Genomic DNA, 21320 nt, shown 5'->3' with positions numbered 1-21320 from the left:
AATAGTGGAACAACTTATATCCGGGGGGTGTGTAATGAACAAAAGGCTTTGAAGGGGCTGCGACGGGGGAGGAGGCGCTGGGTGAACCTGCAAAACTCAGATAAAAGGATTAGTCAGCGTGGTACAGGGAAATGAGAACAAGGGAAAAAAAAAGAAGCTGGCACTGGAAGGAGAAAGGAAGGGGGGCATTTCCAAGGAAGGACAAGGCAGGGGGAGGGGGGGAAATGGCTCGTGTTCAGAGAAAGCCAAAAAGTGGGGGCGGAGGGGGTAACAGGAGTGTCATGGTTTCCGAGAACTGGTAGCAGGGGATTAGGAGAAAAAAAAAAGTGAACAAAGGGAGAGGGTGACAAGGCCGGAAATGTGGTGGAAGATATGACGTGGGAAGGGTGCAAGGCCCTTCCCCACCCTTGTTCATTTTGTGATCGCCAAGGACCATCTACCGCACCCTCTCTCTACCATGGACTCCAACTTGAGTAAGTATATCTGTGAAATAGTTATGAAGAGAAAGAAAATTCCGACTATATTTTCAGTCCTACTTCCCTCTGCGCCTCAATGAACACTCAGATAATGTGCTTTTGTAAGGACCAGGTTGCTCTTGTGCATGTGCATTAAAACGGTTGGCATTAAACAAACAGACCAATGCATGGTGGGAGGAATAAAAACTGTTTACGTGTCTGCTCATGAGATTACTGTTGAGCTTGAGAACATCCCGAATGTCGAAATGGCCTGTTTTATTTGGGCAATCTGTGTCCGAGTCCGTGCGTTCTTACATGGGTGGTTAAAGGGTCTTACCTAATAATGATAGGCGTATTGATGCAACAAAGTGGCCCATTATGAAGTTTTCATATTGCAAGACTGCACTGGCGTTGATGTGTTGAGAGGAGTGGACGATGTCCCGGCCCATTGACTCTGGGATATCCGTTAGCTTGGGCAGTAAACAAGAAATAAAAGTAAGGTCCCCTTACTATTTGCGACCGATGCGGTTTGATGGATAAGTTTAAAGTTGCATGGGTAGGGGAATCCTGGCCGAGTGATCAGCACAGGGAGTAGGTAAGAGCCCCCGGACACGGTAACAGAACATACGCAAATTGTTGATGCCCGTGTGAAGGATTTAAATTACTTTACTTTACGTGACATAGAACATCCGATTGACTGCGTTTTCTTTCATGTAACTTTTGTATTTCCGTGTCACTTTGAAACAAACATGCGAACGTGCCGAAACGCATTTAGACTTGTGTGAACAAAAGAGTCTGGGAAGCAAAACTGAATTCGTGAACGGTATATGAACCGAAAAAAATATGATTAGAAAATAACTCTCCGCCGTATAACCACAATGAAAACGTGATGATTGCCGATATACCACGCCACAATTCATTCTTTACTTGTGAAACGAAAGCAAAAATAGGCAGCAAGGATACTTCGACGTTTTGCGTGTGATGAACGTTTTTTTGAATATGAAGAAAAAGTGCTAAGCAGAAAGTAGAGCACAAATAATCTAAATGCTTACATAGGAACTTCGTAACGCGAAGAAATTGAGGTGCAGTGGAAGTTGGGAAAATGAAATAGAAAGTCATCAGATTTGCATGTAATTGAACAGCCCACATATGGACATACATTCCCTACCGAAACTTTCCATATGACGAATCCCGTAATTCCACATATTCTCCACATGGGTCATATAGAGTCTACATAGAGCATATGGAGTCATTAACTGTATGGATAGCGTGTAGGGGAAGTTATGGACCCCATGTGACGTAATTCACACACAATATAGAAATCTTATCGAAAGGATGAGGAGGAGGAGGAATAAGAGGAAAGGCAGGGAGGTTAACCGGTGCAATTATCGGTTTGCTACCCTACACGGGGGGAAGGGGTTGAAGGGATAAAAAAATGAAAGAGAAAGGAGAGTAACTGAAAATTGAAGTCACATGTAAAGTCAACGTTCGTTAAAGGCCAGAAGTTCGCAACAGGCCTTGGAGGCCTTCACTGCCGACGATCGCCGTGGGGCCGAGAATCTTCATTTGCGCCAGTGGGCGTGGATACAGACGCTCCAGCGCACGGCTGAGAGACCGCCTTTCGGCGCTCTAGGCAGGGCAGTCACAAAGAATTTGGGATATAGTCTCGTCATACCCGCAGATGGCACATGCAGGGCTATCGGCCATTTCGATTACGAAAGAGTAATGGTTGGTGAAAGCTACACTAAGACATAGGCGACACAGTAAAGTTTCTTCACGTCGTGGTAGGCCGGATGAATGCCGGAGCTTCAGATCTGGGTCCAAGGATTTTAAACGTGAATTAGCAAATTGGCCGGAATTCCACGCGGTAACCGTGATGTCCCGCGCAAGTGCGCGAAGCCTGCCCGCTGCGTCTGATCTCGAAAGGGGGATTTATTTATTTATTTATTTATTTATCATCATACCCACAGCGCCATTGGCTGGCATTACAGGATCGACACAAAATAGCAGTCCTGGCGAGCAGTTCGCGCGACCTCATCCGCGCGGTGATTGCCTGCTAAGCCGCTGTGCCCTGGTAGCCACTGGTAGATAATGGCATGTACTGCATTGATGGCAGAGTGATGTACGTAGTTGTCAAATTTCCGCGACCAGTTGTTTATGGGCTCCACGGCGAAGAACAGCTTGTAAGCCTTGGAGGACACCTTTGGAATCGGTGAAAATGGACCACTGCTGAGGGCGCTGCTGTTTGATGTGATCAACGGCGACACGAAAAGCGGTGAGTTCTGCACTCGTCGAAGAAGCCTGGTGAGCTATCCTAACTCTGATTTCTGTAGTCCTTGCAGGGATGACTACGGAGCCCGAAGAACTGTTACGGTTCACTGAGCCGTCGGTGTAGACGTGCACCCGGTTTGCATGATGCTCATGGAAATATTGTCACGTTGTAGTGACGGCAGTCCAGCGGTCAGGAAGACATCAGAAAGACTTGCAAATGAAGCTCTTTATTTGGGCTGACTTGCGCCCGGAAAAGAACTGAATCACTCGGCAGCGGCGTAAGCAACAAGCGTGCTCGTCGGTCGTCGAACTACGAATGCCCGCTGCTCGCGGCATCGTTCAATTTAAAGTCGCCAAGGAAACTTCGAGATAACAGGTCGAGATCATCTAGAGTAATCTGGAAACACGTAGATGCAGCTGTTCATGGCTGTGAACAATGGAGATTAGACCGGTCGCTTCTCGCGTCTCGAACAAAAATGATAACACCCCTTTTCTGCGGCCTTGCGCGAACGAACGGACGCTACAATGATACGTGGCATTACCCCCCTCCCAAAGAAGCATCGTCTCGATGCTTTAAAATGAAAATAAACACGGAAAATGCAAACTTTGGGTCCTTCAGCGTTCATAATATGGCTTCAGGCGTACGACATGTACGACTTCCGGGCGTGTGCGGCGTCGCTGAGATGCTGTCGTGCCGTCGGGGATGACTTCATAGTCCAGGTCACCGATGCGACGGAGGACCCTGTACGGGCCAAAGTAGCGTCGCACCAACTTTTCACTCAATCCACGGCGGCGAACTGGCGTCCATATGCAAACACGATCACCTGGCTTGTAATGCATGTCTCGTCGGCGCAGATTGTAGCGTCGGGCGTCGGTGTGCTGCTGGTCTTGAATGCGAAGCCGCGCAAGTCTTCGGGCTTCCTCGGCGCGATGAAGGTAGGCTATGCGGCGACGTCGAGGTTGTCTTCATCGGAAACGTGGGGGAGCATTGCGTCGAGTGTTGTCGTGGGCTTCCTGGCGTATACCAGCTCGAATGGGGTAAACGTGGTTGTCTCCTGGACGGCAGTATTATAAGCGAAGATCACGTAGGGCAGAATGGAGTCCCACGTCTTGTGTTCGGCGTCGATGTACATGGAGAGCATGTCTGCGATGGTCTTGTTCAGACGCTCTGTGAGTCCGTTGGTTTGCGGATGATAGGCAGTTGTCCTCCGATGGCTTGTCTGGCTGTAGTTTAAAATGGCTTGCGTCAGCTCCGCTGTAAACGCCGTTCCTCTGTCTGTGATGAGCACTTCGGGGGCGCCGTGTCGCAGGAGGATTTGTTCGATAAAAAATTTTTCAACTTCTGTTGCGGTACCACTAGGCAACGCTTTTGCTTCGGCGTAGCGGGTCATGTAGTCGGTGGCCACGATGATCCACTTGTTACCTGATGATGAAGTCGGAAAGGGGCCGAGGAGGTCCATCCCTATTTGCTGAAAGGGCTTAGTTGGCGGTGGTATGGGGTTCAGTAGTCCGGCTGGTCTAGTCGGAGGCGTTTTGCGTCGCTGACACTCACGGCACGTTTTCACGTAATGGGAAACGTCGGTAGCTAGCCGCGGCCAATAGTACTTCTCCTGGATGCGGTGCAACGTGCGAGCAATCCCGAGATGCCCTGCAGTCGGCTCATCATGACATGCCTGCATAATTTCTTGCCTGAGATTTTTGGGCACGACAAGATGATGCACTGTCCTGTTGGGCGCCAAGTTCTTCTTCAGAAGGACATTATTGTGAAGGACGAAGGACGACAGTTGGCGCTTGAACCCCCGGGGAGGCGATGCGGTCTTGCCTTTCAAATAATCAACTATGCTTTGCAACTCAGGATCCGAGCGCTGCTGCTGCGCGAAACTGCTGGCGCTTACCGGTCCTAGGAAAGCGTCGTCGTCTTCCTCTTCCGGTGCTGCGTCTACGGGGGCTCGCGATAGGCAGTCTGAATCGGAATGCTTGCGGCCAGATTTGTAGACTACAGTTATGTCGAATTCTTGAAGACGCAGGCTCCAACGAGCAAGGCGGCCGGAGGGATCTTTCAAATTGGCCAGCCAGCACAGAGCATGGTGATCGCTCACAACCTTGAATGGTCGTCCGTATAGGTAGCGGCGAAATTTGGACGTGGCCCAAATAATGGCGAGACATTCTTTCTTCATCGTCGAATAGTTGGCTTCGGCTTTCGACAGTGAACGGCTAGCGTACGCGATAACTTTTTCCTCTCCACCATTTTTCTGAACGAGCACCGCTCCTAAGCCCACACTGCTTGCATCGGTATGGATTTCGGTTTCGGCGTTTTCATCAAATTGCCCGAGCACAGGAGGAGACTGTAAGCGGCGCTTTAGCTCTTTGAAAGCTTCCTCTTGCGGCATTTCCCATTTAAAAGCACGTCCGCCTTGGTAAGTTGGGTCAAAGGCTCAGCGATGCGCGAAAAGTTCTTGACGAATCGCCGGTAATAAGCGCACAATCCAAGAAATCTGCGTATAGCTTTCTTGTCATTAGGCTGTGGAAACTCTGCGATCGCAGCTGTCTTCTGAGGGTCTGGGCGAACTTCATCCTTGCTTACGACGGGACCAAGGAACAGCAGCTCCTCGTAGGCGAAGTGGCACTTCTCTGGTTTCAGTGTTAGGCCTGAAGACTTGTTTCCAGCACTGTCCGAAGCCTTCTGAGGTGGTCTTCAAAGCTTGTGGAGAAGACAACAACGTCATCTAAGTAGAGTAGACAAATTTGCCACTTCAAGCCTGCGAGCACCGTATCCATTACTCGCTGGAACGTCGCTGGGGCAGAGCAGAGACCGAATGGCATCACCTTGAACTCGAAGAGTCCGTCTGGTGTGATGAACGCAGTCTTTTCGCGATCTCTTTCGTCGACTCTCTGCCATTCGGCAGAGATCTTTCTCTTTGACTCCCCGTCTTTTGTTAGCTATTCGCCTTATGAGCGTGGCTGTCATGTTAATTGTGGACTTAAGCCTGTTTATTGTCTGTGTTCTTTCTATTGTCCTGTATTATAAGTCCTAGGACCCTGATTTTGTCAACTCTGGCTACCGGAGTCTCATTTACCAGTACGTGAATGTCTCCTGCGTTGGTATCGCGTTTGCTAGCCCCCCGGATCACCAGAAGTTCGGATTTGCTTGGCGAGCATTTTAGTCCTGCCCATTCCGCGTAATCCTGGACAATATCGATCGCGTGTTGGAGATTTTGTTCTATGCCACCATCGTTTCCTGTATGCGTCCATATTGTTATGTCATCCGCATATAGCGTATGGTTTATACCTTCGACAGTCTTCAATAGCGGCGGTAGGTTATTCAAAGCCAGGTTGAATAAGAAAGGAGAGAGCACTGAGCCCTGCGGAGTTCCGTTGTCTCCCAGCTTAATAGTTTCTGACTGGATGTCTCCTAGATTTATTTCTGCGGTTCTGCCGGTTAGAAAGTCCCTTACGTAATCGTAGGTCCGCTTTCCAGGGGCAATCTCCGCCAGATTAGTTAGTATGACCTCGTGTTTGACGTTATCGAAGGCTTTATGTAGGTCTAGACCTAGTATAGTTTTGGCGCCCCCTTTGTTGGGCGGATCTATGATGTCTGCTTTGAGCTGGAGCATGACGTCCTGTGTGGACAACTTGCTCCTGAAGCCTAGCATCGTTTCAGGAAATACCTCCCTTTCCTCTGCGTATTCCTGGAGTCTGTTTAATATGACATGTTCCATCAGCTTCCCCAGGCAGGACGTTAGCGATATCGGCCTGAGGTTGCCCACTTCAAGTTTCTTCCCGGGTTTTGGAATAAAGATTACTTTGGCATGTTTCCATTGTGAAGGTAGACTACCTCGTTTCCATATCTCATTTAGGTAATCTGTGACTGCCGTGACCGAGGCTAGATCTAGGTTCCTTAGCATTTTGTTGGTTACCCCATCTGTCCCCGCTGCCGACGTGGTTCTTAGTTGACTCATTGCTCTCCATACCTCCGCTATCGAGATGTCCTCATCTAGCTGTGTGTTCTCTGCTCCTTGGTAAGCTGGAGATGAACCCCCTTTGTCTGTGTTAAGGTACCTGCTCTTCAGTTCCTCTATTAGGTCCGCGGCTGTTCCCTGGTATTTGTGAATCAATCGTTTAAGCTGCCCTTGTGCCGCCGACTTTGTTTGTCCTGGGTCTAGTAAGTGGCGAAGAAGATGCCACGTGTTCTTGCACCCTAGCTTTCCATTCATTTCATCACAAATTTGTCCCCAGTGATGACGCTGAAGCTCGTTTGTGTAGTCTTCTATCTGTTTTTCGAGTGTCGATATTCTCTTCTTTAGCCTTCTATTGTGTTTCTGTTTTTTCCACCTCTTCAAGAGGCCCTCGTGGGCTTCCCACATGTGGGCCAGCCTCGAGTCTGTGATGTCATGTTCGGTGGTTGGGGTCTGTCTAGTGTGACTGTTTACGTCTCTTTTGAGTGTCTCAACCCATTGATTTAGATCCGATATCTCCCTCGGAGCGGTTCTGTCCCGGACTTTTCGGAGGGTGTCCCAGTCTGTCAGCTTCGTTTCGCGCAGCTTCCCCTTCATCGGCCTGGTTTGTGTTTCAATCTCTATGATGTAGTGATCGCTACCCAAGGTGTGTCCTGTGTTTGACCATCTTTCAACCTCGAGGTCTTTGCCTAGCGTCAAGTCTGGGGACGTGTCTACGCTGACGCTATTGCCTATCCTCGTGGGGTCTTGCGGGTTGTTTAGTAGCGTGAGCCTTAAGATTTCGATTTCTGTCCATAGTTTGTTTCCCTTAGGGGAGGCCGTCCGATATCCCCATGCCGGATGCGGGGCGTTGAAGTCCCCCGTGATTACTAATCCCTTCTTATAAGATAGTCTAATGGCTTTACGTAATAGGTCCGCCAGCCCTGTGCCCCGGTTTTTCGGTGAGTTGTATATATTCAGAACAAAGAGACTGTTGTCCCCTTTTCTGTTTGGGATTATTTCTAACATCACGAAGTCCTCGCTTGTGTTTTCGAGTGCGTGTTGTGTTGCCGTTAGATTTCTTTGCACTAGCGTGGCCGTGAACGACTTGGGTTTGTGCTCTTTTTGCACTTCTAGCGGGGTGTACGCGGCGTAGCCATTTAATTTGACCATGCCGCTTGCCTCCTGCAGCGTGATTACGTCCGGTGTTATGTTTTTTTGAATGTATGCCTGCAGGTTCCATCTTTTGGACTGGAAGCCTCTGCAGTTCCACTGCCAGATTCTAATTTGTTGGCGAGGGGCCATGATGTCCTATAGAGGCTGCTGCTGCGGTTGCAGCGAGGGGAGGGTGTTGCCGGCAACAGGGGGAAGCCTGGCTTCTATGTTTGCTAGTTGTTCCAGAATTTGCTGGAAGCAACCCATGGTTCGTTCCCTGAACATGACGAATTCCGCCGTCAGATTGTCAGCACGTTCGGCTATTTTGTCTACCCTAGCGGTAAGGGCATCAATTCTAGCGTCTTGAGCATCAACCCGCTTCAATAGTGTGTTCATGTCCGACCTAACCTGCTTGATAGAGAGAGACCTCCACTCGCTCTAGGAAATAGATTATTTGAAGAAAAGAAAGCTGGAAGCCATAAACTACGCATTCTAGGCAGGTATCTATTGTTGTCAATAGAGCGCACTGCAAGCAGTTAGTGCTTGTGAGCTTCAAACGCTGTGAAAGCAGATAAGGCTGTTGGTAGGGACATTGCGGAGACATCCATTTAACTGTCGTTTTGGAGCAAGAACACTGTCGCGAACTATTTTTGCAATTGGCGGTGGTAATGTAAAGGATGCTCAAGTCTAGATCAGTTTTTTTATATACTAAGTTACTCCAGTACATTTGATTATTCTTTTCTAAGGAGAAGGTGACAAAACACCATTTGCAATGAAAAAAAAAATCTGCAGCCGCCGCAGCCATACAGCTTCGGCTACGACAATGTTGACGAGTACGGCACCCAGTCCTATACCACAAGGAGAAAGGCGACGCCAACAACGTGAAGACTGGATCGTACGGCTACCGGGACGCCAACGGCATCTACAGGCGGGTCACCTACGTCGCCGACGCCAACGGTTTCCGGGCCACTGTCGACAGCAATGAGCCGGGCACGGCCCCCGGTTAGAGCGCCGACGCAACCTACAACGCCAAACCGATCCGCGTGGCCGCCGCAGCCAAGTCGGCCTCGGCTCCAATTCCTGTGTACGCTGTGGCCCCGGCATACGCCGCTGCACACAACGCGTACGCCCTGCGTGCTCCGTGGTCTTCATAAGCCGGAATCTCGTTAAGCTCCAGCTACGTTGTAAAGAGCATTTGTAAATAAATGTATGCAACTGCGACCATGCAGGCTTCCTTGCCAGCTTCTTAGCTGCAACGGAAAAAGATTAGCACAAGTGACTCATGACCGGAGCGGAAAAATTGCGAGACGCGGCGCTATTGTAGCAGTTGCGCAGATACCTGGCACATTGCACTTTCCAAAGTGGGGGTGGCCGACAGAAAGCAGCCCATCCGAAAGCCGGCACTGCCACACATTACTTTTGACAGAGCATCCACAAAAAATTTTTAAAGGAAAACGGCAATAAAGATAACGTTGCTCGCCCCGCCAGCGCAAAAAAAAAATTAAAACGAGAATATGTGCTGCTTTCTGCCGGCCACCCCCGCTTTAGGAAATGGAATGTTCCTGGCACTCTCGCTATCGGTGTGGTGAAAACTCGCTATCGGTGTGGTGGTGGTGAAAACTTTTATATTGTAAAAAAAAAAAGAGTTTGGGAGCCACAGAGTGGCCCCGCTACATGGTCGGCGTCCCTAGTCCGGGACACCGCACGACGAGGCCCCGTCTCTCGCCCGTTTCACCAGAGCCCTTTGGGACTCAAGCGAGGAGCAGTTGAGGAGGGCAGTCTCCCATGCCTCTCTGGAAGGGGTAGGGGAAGGGGGGAGGTGGGGATTTTGAGTACATGCCCACACCATGTGGAAGATATCACAGGTCTCCCCACAGTGTGGGCATCGCCCATCCGTGTTAGGATCGTAATGTTTTATTATTGCAGGACAGAGTAGAGTACCTGTCTGCAGGCGCCTTAAAGTTCGCTCCTCCGTCTTACTCAGCCCTTTTGCAGGGGCCGGGAAAAGGCGGTGGTTGTCGCTATAATGTGTTAATATTTCCCTGAATCGCAGCAGCGGCTGGTTAGTCTCCGAGCCAGAAGAGCTGGGATGAGGAGCCCGGTGAGTAAGCGCTCGGGCAGCCACGTCAGCGGCCTCATTACCTCGTAAGCCCTGGTGGCCAGGAGCCCAAATGATTCGTTTGGGTGTTGGATCAGTGGCAGTCCGTCGTAGAATACAAGCAGCTAAGGGGGAGATCTCCCCTGCCAAGTAATGTTCACATGCTTTTCGGGAGTCCGTGATGATTATTCTCGAATTGGCGTGGGCGGCAGCAAGCGCTATCGCTACTTCCTCGGCCCGCATTGAATTCGGGGCTCGAAAGGAGAGTCCATCAACGTGCATTTCCTGGTGAACGACAGCGGCCGAGTAAAATCCCGTGGGCGATGGCCCTGCTACGTCTACATAATATACACCGGGTCGGGAGCCGTGTTGTCTCTCAAGAGCCCGAGCCCGCGCTTGTCGTCTGTTTTCATGCATGTCGGTGTCCATGTTACGGGGGAGCGGGGAGACCCAGAGCATATGGCGCCATAGTACTGGGCACGCTCCGCCTCCTCTGGAGTGCAGTCGTGTTGGATGTGTAAGCGGTTTAGCAGGCGGCGCCCAGGAGCCGTCTGCGTGAGCCGCGTGTATTGGTTCACGAGGTGGGCCTCCCGCAGCTCCTGGTAGGAGTTTAGCACCCCCAATGCCTTGAGTTTGGCATTAGAGGTAGCCACCGGGAGATCCAGGGCTCGCTTAGTTGCCTTGCGGATGATGGCGTCTATTCGCGCCTCGTCTTGCTTAGTAGTGCGGAGATATGGCACGGCGTAGAGGATCCGGCTAGTCACGAAGGCATAGACGAGCCGAAGCGCGTCCCTGCCCCGCAGACCACCCCGCTTGTTGGAAACGCGGCGGATCATGCGCCCTACCTGTTCGCCTACTCTCTTGAGTTTCGCAATAGTGGAGTCCGGTCTGAGTCTCTGGTGAATGAAAAGGCCCAGGATACGGAGCTCCTCCACCTCTCTAATAGGACCTCCTGACAGAGAGATGTGTATTGCTGTCCTATCCTTTGGGTTCGCTCTGACATGCAGAAGCTCTGATTTCGCTGGAGCACATTGGAGCCCACAGTCATTAGCATACGCATCGACTATGGAAGCAGCCTGCTGAAGGCGGTCCTCCATGTCTCCAAGGCTACCCTGAGTGGTCCAAATTGTAATATCATCTGCATATAACGCGTGTTGAATGCCTTCCACCCGGGCCAATTGGCTTGGGAGGCGCATCATAGCAATGTTGAACAGGAGCGGTGATAACACTGCTCCCTGAGGGGTACCCCGTGTTCCCATCATGTAAGGGCCGTATTCCTCGCCCTCAATCCGAAGAAAGGCCTGGCGATTTGACAAGAAATCTCTTACATACGCGTAGGTCCTAGCCCCACAATCGGTAGAACTCAAGTTGGCCAGGATGCTTCCGTGTTTCACATTGTCGAAAGCCCCTTTCAGATCAAGGGCGAGGATGGGTTTGTCATTGTGTTGCATAGTTGTGGGTCGTATTACATCCCTGTGCAGCTGGAGAAGGACATCCTGTGCAGACATGTGAGGGCGAAACCCGAACATGGTGACTGCAAAGAAGCCCTTACTCTCCAGGTATGGAGAGAGGCGATCCCGTACCATCGTCTCCATAAGCTTGCCCGTACATGAGGTCAGTGATATGGGCCTCAGGTTGTCCGTATTCACGGCCTTACCTGTTTTAGGGATAAACGTCACAAGTGACGTTTTCCACTCGGGAGGGAGTGGACGCCCGTCCCAGATCTGGTTGATGTATTCTAATAAATGAAGGTAGGCTGAGTCCGGTAGGTTCGCCAACAGGTTCACTGTTATGTGGTCCCGTCCCGGAGCCGTACCCCGGCGCATTTTTGCTAAGGCCGCCTTAAGGTCGTGCAACTCAAAAGGGGCATCGAGTGTTTCATTAGGCCTGCCAGAGTACATGTACTGTTGCCCAGGCGGGTCCTCCATACGACAGAGATATCTGTCGCACAGAGTGTCCGCAAGTTGCGCCGTCGTACCTTGATACCCTTGCAGAGCCCGCCGGAGCTGCTTTTGCGTCTCCCCTCTCGTTTGGGAGGGGTCGATTAGACTGCGAAAGAGACGCCACGTCCCCTTCGAGCTCATCTGATGAGCTGCGGCGTCGCAGCGTGCTATCCAATTTGAATCTGAGAGCTCGGCAGCATACGCTGCAGCCTGCTCTGTGAGTTTGGCTATGCGGTCGCGTAATTTGCGATTAGTTTTCTGCTTTTTCCACCGTTTAGTTAAGCTCCGGCGCGCCTCCCACAAATGCAGGAGGTGGGTGTCCACTGCGGGGATCTCTTCGGTGGTTTGTAGTGTTGTGACGTGTTGTTTCTGAATGTTGTATATGTGGTTAGCCCATTCCGCGTAGCCGCCGGAAAATAGTACGGGAGGGATAGTGTGATTCCGGAATTTGTGCCAATCGGTCAGCTTGGCCTGACCCCATTTTTTGCGCGCTGCCTTTGCCTCGAGTGTAATCCGGAGAAGGAGGTGATCGCTGCCTAGAGAATCTCCCAAGTTCTCCCATGCAGCCGCTCTAGCATTTTTAACGAGAGAAAGGTCTGGACACGTGTCGCGGGTTACCGAATTCCCCACTCGAGTGGGATACGCCGGGTCCGTGAGCAACGTGAGGCTGAGGGTTGAGATGAGCTCCGCCAGCTTACGTCCTCTTGCCTGTTCGAAGTGGTAGCCCCAATGAAGGCTGGGAGCATTGAAGTCTCCAACGATCACTAGAGGCTCTTTGGCTGCCAATTTTATCGCGCGAAGGAAGATTTCATTGAAAGTTACGCGCGGCTTACGCGGAGGGCAGTATATGTTGAGGATATGTATTGACGGGTCGCGGCGTCTGAGAGGCAATACTCGGACCATTGTATATTCTTGCTCGGTACTCAAGTCTAAGTCGACCTGAACCACGGTGTAAGCCTTATTCACCAGGATGCACGTAGAGGGGCCCCCCTGAAAGGTGCTGTAGCCTGATAATTTAGCGTCTATGCCGGGCTCCTGTAGGGCAATGAGCGCCGGCATGTCACCTAGGGACTGCAGGTAAAGCTGGAGGTGTGACCGCTTTTTCCAAGATCTGAAACCCCTGCAGTTCCATTGAATGATCTGGAATTTTTCAAAGTTTTTAGCATTCCTATTACATCTGCTAGCCATCTTGTCGTATTTATTTAAGGGTGATCGGAATAGCTCTGGCCGGAAGCCGGCGCAACCCCAGTGAGGGGCCGCACCGACCCACCAGCTGCCGAGCCTGAACCATGTTCCTCCGCTGCCTGACGGAAGGCTGTCTTACGTTTGAGGTGATGTGATTCGCAGCTTGTGGCGTTCTTAATTTGGGTGCTGACCCAGGGCTGCACGGCTTTAAGGACCGAGTCAGTGACCTGGGCCATAAGGTCGGGAAGTGCTTGCGTTAAAGCTGCCTTGAACATATCCTGGAAGGACTCGCTGACTGCTGACATGATTTGGTTCGGGAGGGCCGCCACTTGCTCCTCCAGTTGCTCGGTTTGGCGCTGCAGTGCCTCTAGGCCGGCGACGCGACCAGCTGATCCAACTACCGTGTCCCCGCTCTGCCGCGAGACGCTAGTGAGGCAAGATGTTACGGATGATCCGTCATCCTCGTCGTCTGGCTCAGCTTCTTGCATTGGTTCAGATGACCCGGCCTGTTTGGCCTCTAATTCCTGAATTTTGCGCGCTAGAATTTGGTTCTGGCGCCTGAGCTCCTCTACTTGCTGCTGTAGGGCGGTTTCGGTAGGGGAGGGCGGGTGGGGGAGGGACGGGTAGTGGGCCCGGAGACTGCCCTACTCCAACTGCTCACCTGTGGTTGGACGGGTGCCAAGGGCGGGAAGTCCCTGGCGTTGAGGACCGGGGGCGCCGCCTGGGTCGCGGACTTGACAGGTTTCGATGGCCCGGTTTTGGCCTTGGTTTCCTGATCGACTGACGCTTTCTTGGTCTTGGGCGGAGGAGCCTGCTTGGGCCCCGTCTTTGTCTTCGGTTTGGATCCTGATGGGGAGCTGGGTTTGATGGGTTTCCGGAACCGCCCGGCACAGCCAGGAGCTCCGGTAGGGTGGCCGCCTCCGCAGATGAGGCAGCTCGGAACGCAGTCATGTTCCGCCGGGCCGTCAGGAGTGGCATCGGGAACCTGGACTCCGCAGCCTTTGCAGCGCCCCGGCTGCGGTCGCGGGCACGCATCGGCCCGATGGCCCACTGTGCCACAGCGGTGGCATGCAGGCACTGTTTTCTTGTACAGGCGAACAGGGAGCCGTTCGTAGCTGTACAACACCGTCCGTGGCACCTTAGTCCCCGCGAAGGTGATCACCGCAACCGGGGTTCCCCCCAGCTTGCGCACAGACACCACATTTGGTTCCGCACAGAGTTTTCTTTTAACGGTTTCAGACGTTTCGTCAGGCGAAACACTCACGACGCCGCGACAGAACGCACCGGAGAGTTTGGGGTGTCCCCGGAACGGTAGCTCGCGTTCCCCAACCCGCAGCACAACATCCCGGAGTAGCTTCTCCGCGGCGTCGACTGATTTCAACGCACATACCAGCACGTTTTGGTCCCAAACAGGCCACACCGCAAGTCCTGCATTTGCGTCGTCCCCGAGGATGCTGCGGATTGCAGCGCCGGCTTGTCCGGGACCAAAAGTTGCTCTGAGGTCGACCGTGTTTCGCGGTTTCAGCACCACGACGATGTCGTCTTTTTCGATACGCGGCGTGTTCTGCGGCCGCCACCGGAGTTGCCTGGAGCGCTTCGAGGTTGCGTTCGAGGTTGCGTTCGTAGAGCTAGCCGGCGCCTGTTGCTGGGTGGCAGCAGCACCAGCGTCCCTCGATGCCGCCGCCGCGTTCTTCTTTCCGCGCCAGACGCGGACCATATCTTCAAGGTAATCGTCCTCGGTTGGTAGAGGATCCTCGCCTTGAGTAGTACCCTCGGATTGGTTTGTATCCATTGTTACGATCCGCAAGGACTGTGGGTCGTACCCGGTGACGTGATTTGGAGCCGCCGAGGCCGAGGGATCGCCGACCGGGGCCATCGCAGGCCCCGGCGCCGTTAGGCTTAGCACCACCGCGGCGTGACGAAAGCTTCAAATGACCGAAAAGTGGTCGAAAATTGGCCCCACCTTAACAAACGTGGTGTAGACGGGTGCCGCTGAGGTTCCTGGAGACGATAATACCAGGCTTGCAGGGGAAAAAGTTGGTGTATCGCAATTGATTGCGATTTGTCACGGAGCCGACGCGGTATGCGACCGCTCCCGTCACCGACGCTAGCGCCCCCTCTTAAACGATAGTGACAGATTCAGAAACAAGGCCTTGCATTTTTCAGGACCAACAATAGCTTCAAAGAGCTCGAACTTGATAGACAGTTCATAGAATTTGCGCGAAGAATGCGAAGTAGGAGTCCTTTAGTGGCGAAGGAAACAGCTGAGGTCCGAATGCGAATTTACCCACAGCCTCAAGTGAACTACAGATTTGATTGAAAGGAATATCATACCTACACATTCCCAATATTTCCGATAGCCCAACGGCTGAAGCACAGAATTTCACCCCTTTACTCGTAAGTCCTCTTACTCCAATGAATTCTCTTCTAGCTTGCCTGGATGAATGATACTGTGGATGAAGTCGCAGCACTCAGAAACCTGTACTTCGGTAGGCGCAGAAGTATGCTGCTATGCCAACATTACCTGCAGGCTGACAGTTCGGGCTCTAACGTGGCTTCTCTATTAATTATAGATCTCGAAAGGGACTTGGTATTGTACTTAGAGGTCGTGAGAACACTAAGTGAACCAAATTTTCTCTCAGACTTCACAGTTTAGGCACCGAAAAGATAAGTCACCGACAAGGTCATTTTTTGGTTAACGTATTTCTGGCTGCGGTATCTGTGGACTATCTGTTTAATGGAGGGGTCGGACTTACTGCCAATTATTGACCTAGGAATTGTCGTTTTGAGAACTTCATGTATTCCTATAGGATGCAAGCGGGTTTGGTGTTCCGTTTGGAATAACCCACCATCTCTAATGCAATATACTTGCGTAATTAACTAGCAATCTGCCTTGCATGCTTAGTCGTTGAAAGGCGCGAGCGGAAAATTGCAGCGCATAACAGGTTTTGATTTATAGTTATATAATTAAAAAGCCCTTGCCACGATGAACGACGTAGCCGAGGGCCTGAAACATTGCCGAGTAGGTGGGTTTCTTGAATGTGCAGCCGGCATGAAAAATTCCGCAACTACAATCATATTAGTTTACATAACTACTAGAACAGCAGGTGGTGGTGGAAGAGTACAGATTTATGTACAGATACACTTCAGGAGGTTATGCATGAGCTGACCCAGAGGGGGTCAGCCCTTACAAGTACTAGAGGAGGTCCGTAGTTCGGGACCCCAGAGGCGTCGGCCGCAGCCCGGGCTCGCGCGACCAAGGCCCGTTGGGCCTGCAGGTCAGAGCAGCCCAGTAGGGTCGCATCCCGGTCCTCCCGGGTTGGATTGGGGTGAGGGGGACAGCAGGGTCGAAGGGCAGGCCCACACCATGTGGTAGATGTCCGAAGACTTCTCCGCACAGTGCGCACAGCTGCCCGAGAACGAAGGGTCGAAGTGTTTGAGAGCCGCCGGGCACAGCAAAGTATTAGTATACAGGCGAAGCAGAAGCCGCTCCTCCGCCCTTGAGAGAGTTTTACACGGGCGGGGATAAAGACATTCACCCGCAACATTCAGTATGCAGACTGGGTCAACACCGAGGAAACCCTCGGCAGCGACCACTGCCTCCTGAACACTACGATTAGGACCCATCCTTTCGCGCGACCAACAACACAAGCCCGACTTCCAGATTGGACCAAGTTTAGGAAAAATTATAACACTGCCACACCAGAGCAGGCAGCCGCTACCGACGGGGACGAAACTAGGTGAAATGGTGAGCAAGAAGGAAGCATTAATGAAGAACAGGATGCAAGAAAAGGCAGAGAGAGTTGAACTACTGCTAATTCTTAGTTTACATCTCGGTTAGAAAACTTACCATATGTGTACAAGGACAAGGTACCCATATCTTTAGAAAAAAAGCATTAGCAGATGGGAGTACAGAAATGGTGCTGGAATTTCGCATTAAGCAAACTACAGGCTGTGTGCACTGAATAAACGGCGACAACATCCTTAGTTTCAAGGAAGAACTGGAGATTCTCTAGGAACTGTACGGTCCATTATTCTACAAAACAGATGCTTGGTCAAGTTGGTAACTCATTTTCACCGGAACAGCGCGCACTAAGACACGGACACGAAGGGAGACACGACACACACGAGCGCTGTACTTTCAACTGGTGTTTATTGTTTGGAACGAGGCATATATACAGTTCCAACAACACAAAGAAAACAAACCATCCATTCATAGATTCATAGTCAATTCATGCATGTCGCACTGAACAAGGACGATAACAACATCATCATTTTCCCTTTGCTAAAAATGCCAATTCTTTAGAACCGATCGATAAGGAGGGGCTACTGACGCATGCGTCTTTAGCCCAGACGATGTGCGCTGCTTCGATTATTTCGCGTGTTAATTGGTCACTGTGTTTACTTAAAATTTGTGTGCGAGTGAAGCGACACAAGCCAATCGACACGAGCGACAAACACAGCGCTCGTGTGTGTCGCGTCTCCCTTCGTGTCCGTGTCCTAGTGCGCGCCGTTCCGGTGAAAACCATTATTCTACTTCTTTACTGCTACAAAATTTGAAATATTTCACGAAATGAGCAAAGGACATATCTTTTGGGGGAAGGAACATGCTTACACTGACTTTGTGAATTGACCTAAGCGGTAGCCTCGAATTGAAATCCAGACGTCGCACTGAGGCTGCTTCAAAGAACACATTGTCATCGATTTCAAACATTACCCGACAGCCGGCATTCTGCTTCTTGCACCAGGCGTTTGCATTCTTCCTGTGTCTTGCCGGAAACAACTGCCACGGCATCCAGAAGCGAGTCACAAGTGGAAAGAAGAGAAAAAGCTTGCATCGACTCGACATCCACACAGGAGTTCAACACGCACTCCACTGCACGATTGAGAAGCGACTGATTCCTGTTGAGGGCGCACTGAAGAGGGTACGTTTTCAATGCAGGGAAGTTTTCAAAGTCTAGAGAAAGAAACACAAAGTTGCTTTCTAATCCCTGAGCAAGCAAACGAATGGCTTTCTTGCCAAGATTGTACGTCCTGAACTTCAGTCGGTGCAAGGTTCGGTTGGTGCGCAGCAATTCCTGGAGTGCCTTGACATCCTGGTCAGTGTGGAGATGCTGACAAAACTCCGCTTCACGTACAGTCTTGTTCCGAGCAAGGCCACAGATAATCTCGGTCACAACGTTGTACCGTCGCGTGACTCTACCTAGAGTAAACTTTTTCAGCGCATCTGTCGTCACCAGAAAGGAGACAAAACCTTCCACACACTCCGGTGCAAGTGTGTCGGGACAAGTAATGACCAGCTCCGTAAGCGAAGCACAGCTGACAAGTGCCGAGTGACACCACCTTGCAATGCTGCTAGGATCGGCGCTCTCTGTCCAGGAAATGCTCAGTCGAGAGCGGCTCTGATCATCTTGCGGCATGCACGTCACCCACTGCTCAAGCCCACGCGTGTTCCATGCCACATCGAGACGCGTAAACACACTTGGTGTGAGAGCAAAAGACGGTGTCCATTCCTCAGAAACTTCAATGTTCCCGAGACGCACACACTCTACAGTGGTGTTTCGGGCAACAGATTTCACGAAGATTGACAAAATGTCTTCAGTCAATCTGCAGTTGGACACATCGAGACGCTTTAAAGAAGCGTTCTCGCGCAGAGCCTTAGCTAATGCCTGTGCTCCGAGGTTGCTGATCGGATTGTCCGAAAGATAGAGCTCTTCAAGTGCAGTGTTTTCCCACAAAATTTCTGCTATGACTATTGCACAGCTGCTTGTAAAGAATGTCTGGACGAGCTTCAGGCACTTGAGGCTGGTGTTCGTCCGCAATGCCTGCAAGCCATCCCACATTGTATTGTCCGATATTTCATGGGCATATAGGAGTGACAGTTCCTCAAGAGTATTGTTGTGTTTTAGAGAGGTAAGGATGGTACCCACAACATCTGCGCCCAGATAGCACACAGACAACTTCCGTAGTGTCATGTTTTCCTTCAAAGCTGTCGCAAGAAGAGCAGCGCTTGAAGGTGATATCAGAGACCCTTGCATCTCAAGAACATTCAAGCAAGAAGAATTGCCCACAGCACGTAATAGCTTCGATGCACTTCTATTTGACATGCCGTTCCACGCGGCCAAGCGATCCACTGCACCTCTCCTGATAGTATTGACCACTTCTTGCACGGCGATGCTGGATGCCATTAGGTTTTGGATGTCCAAAAATTTTAGGCGAACAGACATACTTGCTAGGGTAGAAGCCAGGGCACTGTACACGTGCATTCCATGCCAAGTATTCCACATATGAGTGGTGTCTATTAGGACTTGCTCTAGACCATTATTAGCCCTTAGCGCCTTGCAAAACAGCATAGAGAAGTTGGTTAGGAAAACTACTTCACCAGCGAGCTCAAGTCGCTTGATGCAACGATGGCATCTGAGAAGCCAGTACGCCAGTAGGGCACTATCGAGATAAAAGCTGTCGTAGTCCGTGTCACCATTTGAAACACAGTTCATAGTAAATGCACCAGGCGTGTGCTCCACGACCTGCACTGAGACTGTGCAGAGAACTCTGTTCAAATCGGGCAGGTGCAAGGCCAGCCAGCACGTAGTACGATTCCCAGTGCCGCCGCAAGGTGCGTTGAGGTCCACGCCACGATCATTGAACGCGGCTAACAAACTCTTGATTTTGCTAGCAATCCGTGTAGAATCCAAACAATGTATTTCCCTTTCTATACTGCGAAGATCATTTTGCGCCATCTTCATGATGTTCTTCTGGAATGAAAGCAAGCAGAGTAACTTCAACTATCAAGTGATGTCATCAAAAGGGAGAACATGATGAGAAAACTGCGCTTTCATATGGGGGTATAGATGAGGACACAACACGTTAGCGAATTTGTGTTAGGTCACCAAACAGCACTTTGTTGCCAGGTTTGGAAAACGAGGCTCTTAGATCGTCATACTCTGAAACAAATAAAAAAAAAGAACTTATCAAATGGATGCGAGCGAGCCATGCAGCTGTAACCGTGGATGTGTTACGCAACACTTCCGTGTGCTCACAATCATGGGCTAGCTGACCAAGGCTGAAAGCCTCGCATATAAGATTGGTCATCTTATTGGGAGTATCTGTTGGTGATAGGAGATCGGTATGTGTGAAAAGGCATTTCTTCCCTCCTGGCTCCTCCTCTCCCTCTTCAGACTGTCATATGATCACTCGCATACGCTGTGAATGATAGTTGAAAGTTGCGCTTATCTCGTCTCTTTTATACTCTGTGCTGTCTGTTTCGGCGCTAAGTCCTTTTACGAAAATATGCACCAACTGGTCCGCCAGTAAGCATTACTGAAACGCATTTTGACAGGCCATCAAGCCTATTGTTAGCAGACACACGTAACGCAAAGTTTGTGAACATACGCCAACAAGCGCCTAACTAAAGTAGGGCCAAATAACCTGACCTTGTGATTTGAGTATATTCAAAACACCCGCGCTTTTTTAAATTGTAAGCGGAGGTTGCTGTATCTACAGCGATCAGCGTTGGAAAGGGCTCAGTCTTTGGTGAGTCGAAACGCTCAATATTAATTATATTCACCGGTTGCTTCAGACAGTTATTTTAAACGTCATTCAGCGGAGCAGAATGTAGCACTGACGTCCTCAGACGGAGGGAAATGTCAGTCAGAACAGATCAGCCTTTCCTTGTCCGTCAGCCTTTCTTTGTCCGTGTCTTAGGAGTGCGCTGTGTTTTTCCTCAAAACGTTGCAAGCACAGTTTTAAGGTGCGTATTCCGTAAATGCAGCAGAGAATAATGAAATCAGAGCCCAGTTCTCTACAGTTATCAAGGCAAAACGCGGCGTCAAGCAGTGCACACGGGTAAAAAAAAACATGACTGCTACTCTAGTGGATGACGATAGAAGAAACGCTTGCACGGGGACCTACAAAACTCACGTGGGGCAAAAGCATACAGGCACAGGGGTTGCAGTCTACAGTTCAGCTGGCGAGTAGTGGCGGATGTAACAGAGGAGGCACTTGTGATCGCACGGATTATTGCATATACTGCAGCAAGCGCTTAACATTGCGCCGCTCTCACACAGCGGCGACGGCACCATGCCCGAAAGCCTTCAAAACGCCCTTGTCCCAATAACCGTACACGCCCCATAAACAGCTGCATTGTCGCCATCTCTGATTTATGCCGAACAACACTCCTCTCGCCTCCGAGATCAGCACTTCAGAGCTCTCGTTCACAGCGTTTGCTTAGTAGGGCGGCGAGGCTCACTCTGCCCGATTGCAGACGAAAGCGTGTGTC

General features: G+C 50.9%; 2 protein-coding genes and 1 pseudogene across 5 annotated transcripts in view; 1 reads left to right on the top strand and 2 right to left on the bottom strand.

Annotated features, from left to right (window-relative positions):
- Positions 1-21067, bottom strand: part of LOC149335441 (uncharacterized) — a 51137-nt gene extending 30070 nt beyond the window's left edge. For all 3 annotated transcript variants that reach the window (XR_016284061.1, XR_016284062.1, XM_089552132.1), the window contains exon 1: positions 20963-21067. Coding sequence is in view for 1 of the 3 variants with exons in the window: in XM_089552132.1 (XP_089408258.1) it covers positions 20963-20977 (15 nt within the window). In the remaining 2 variants the exon portion in view is untranslated. The remainder of the gene's footprint in view (positions 1-20962) is intronic.
- LOC149335442 (cuticle protein 10.9 pseudogene) lies at positions 891-9037 on the top strand (annotated as a pseudogene).
- On the bottom strand, positions 17199-21099 carry LOC149335440 (uncharacterized). Of its 2 annotated transcripts, none has more exons than XM_089552130.1 (2): positions 20963-21099; positions 17199-19797 (listed from the first exon to the last, which is right to left on the bottom strand). In XM_089552130.1, the coding sequence occupies exons 1-2, from the start codon at positions 20975-20977 to the stop codon at positions 17749-17751; spliced, it is 2064 nt and encodes a 687-aa protein (XP_089408256.1). In that variant the 5' UTR covers positions 20978-21099; the 3' UTR covers positions 17199-17748. The 2 variants fall into 2 exon arrangements, with proteins under 2 accessions (XP_089408256.1, XP_089408257.1); XM_089552131.1 differs by having other exon boundaries at positions 17199-19794; positions 20963-21055.
- Positions 21100-21320: the final 221 nt, after the last annotated feature.

Source organism: Amblyomma mixtum, chromosome 7 (assembly GCF_055824585.1).
Source record: "Amblyomma mixtum isolate Tamu chromosome 7, ASM5582458v1, whole genome shotgun sequence".
NCBI lineage: Eukaryota > Metazoa > Arthropoda > Arachnida > Ixodida > Ixodidae > Amblyomma > Amblyomma mixtum.
This window is presented reverse-complemented; position numbering and strand designations above follow the sequence as displayed.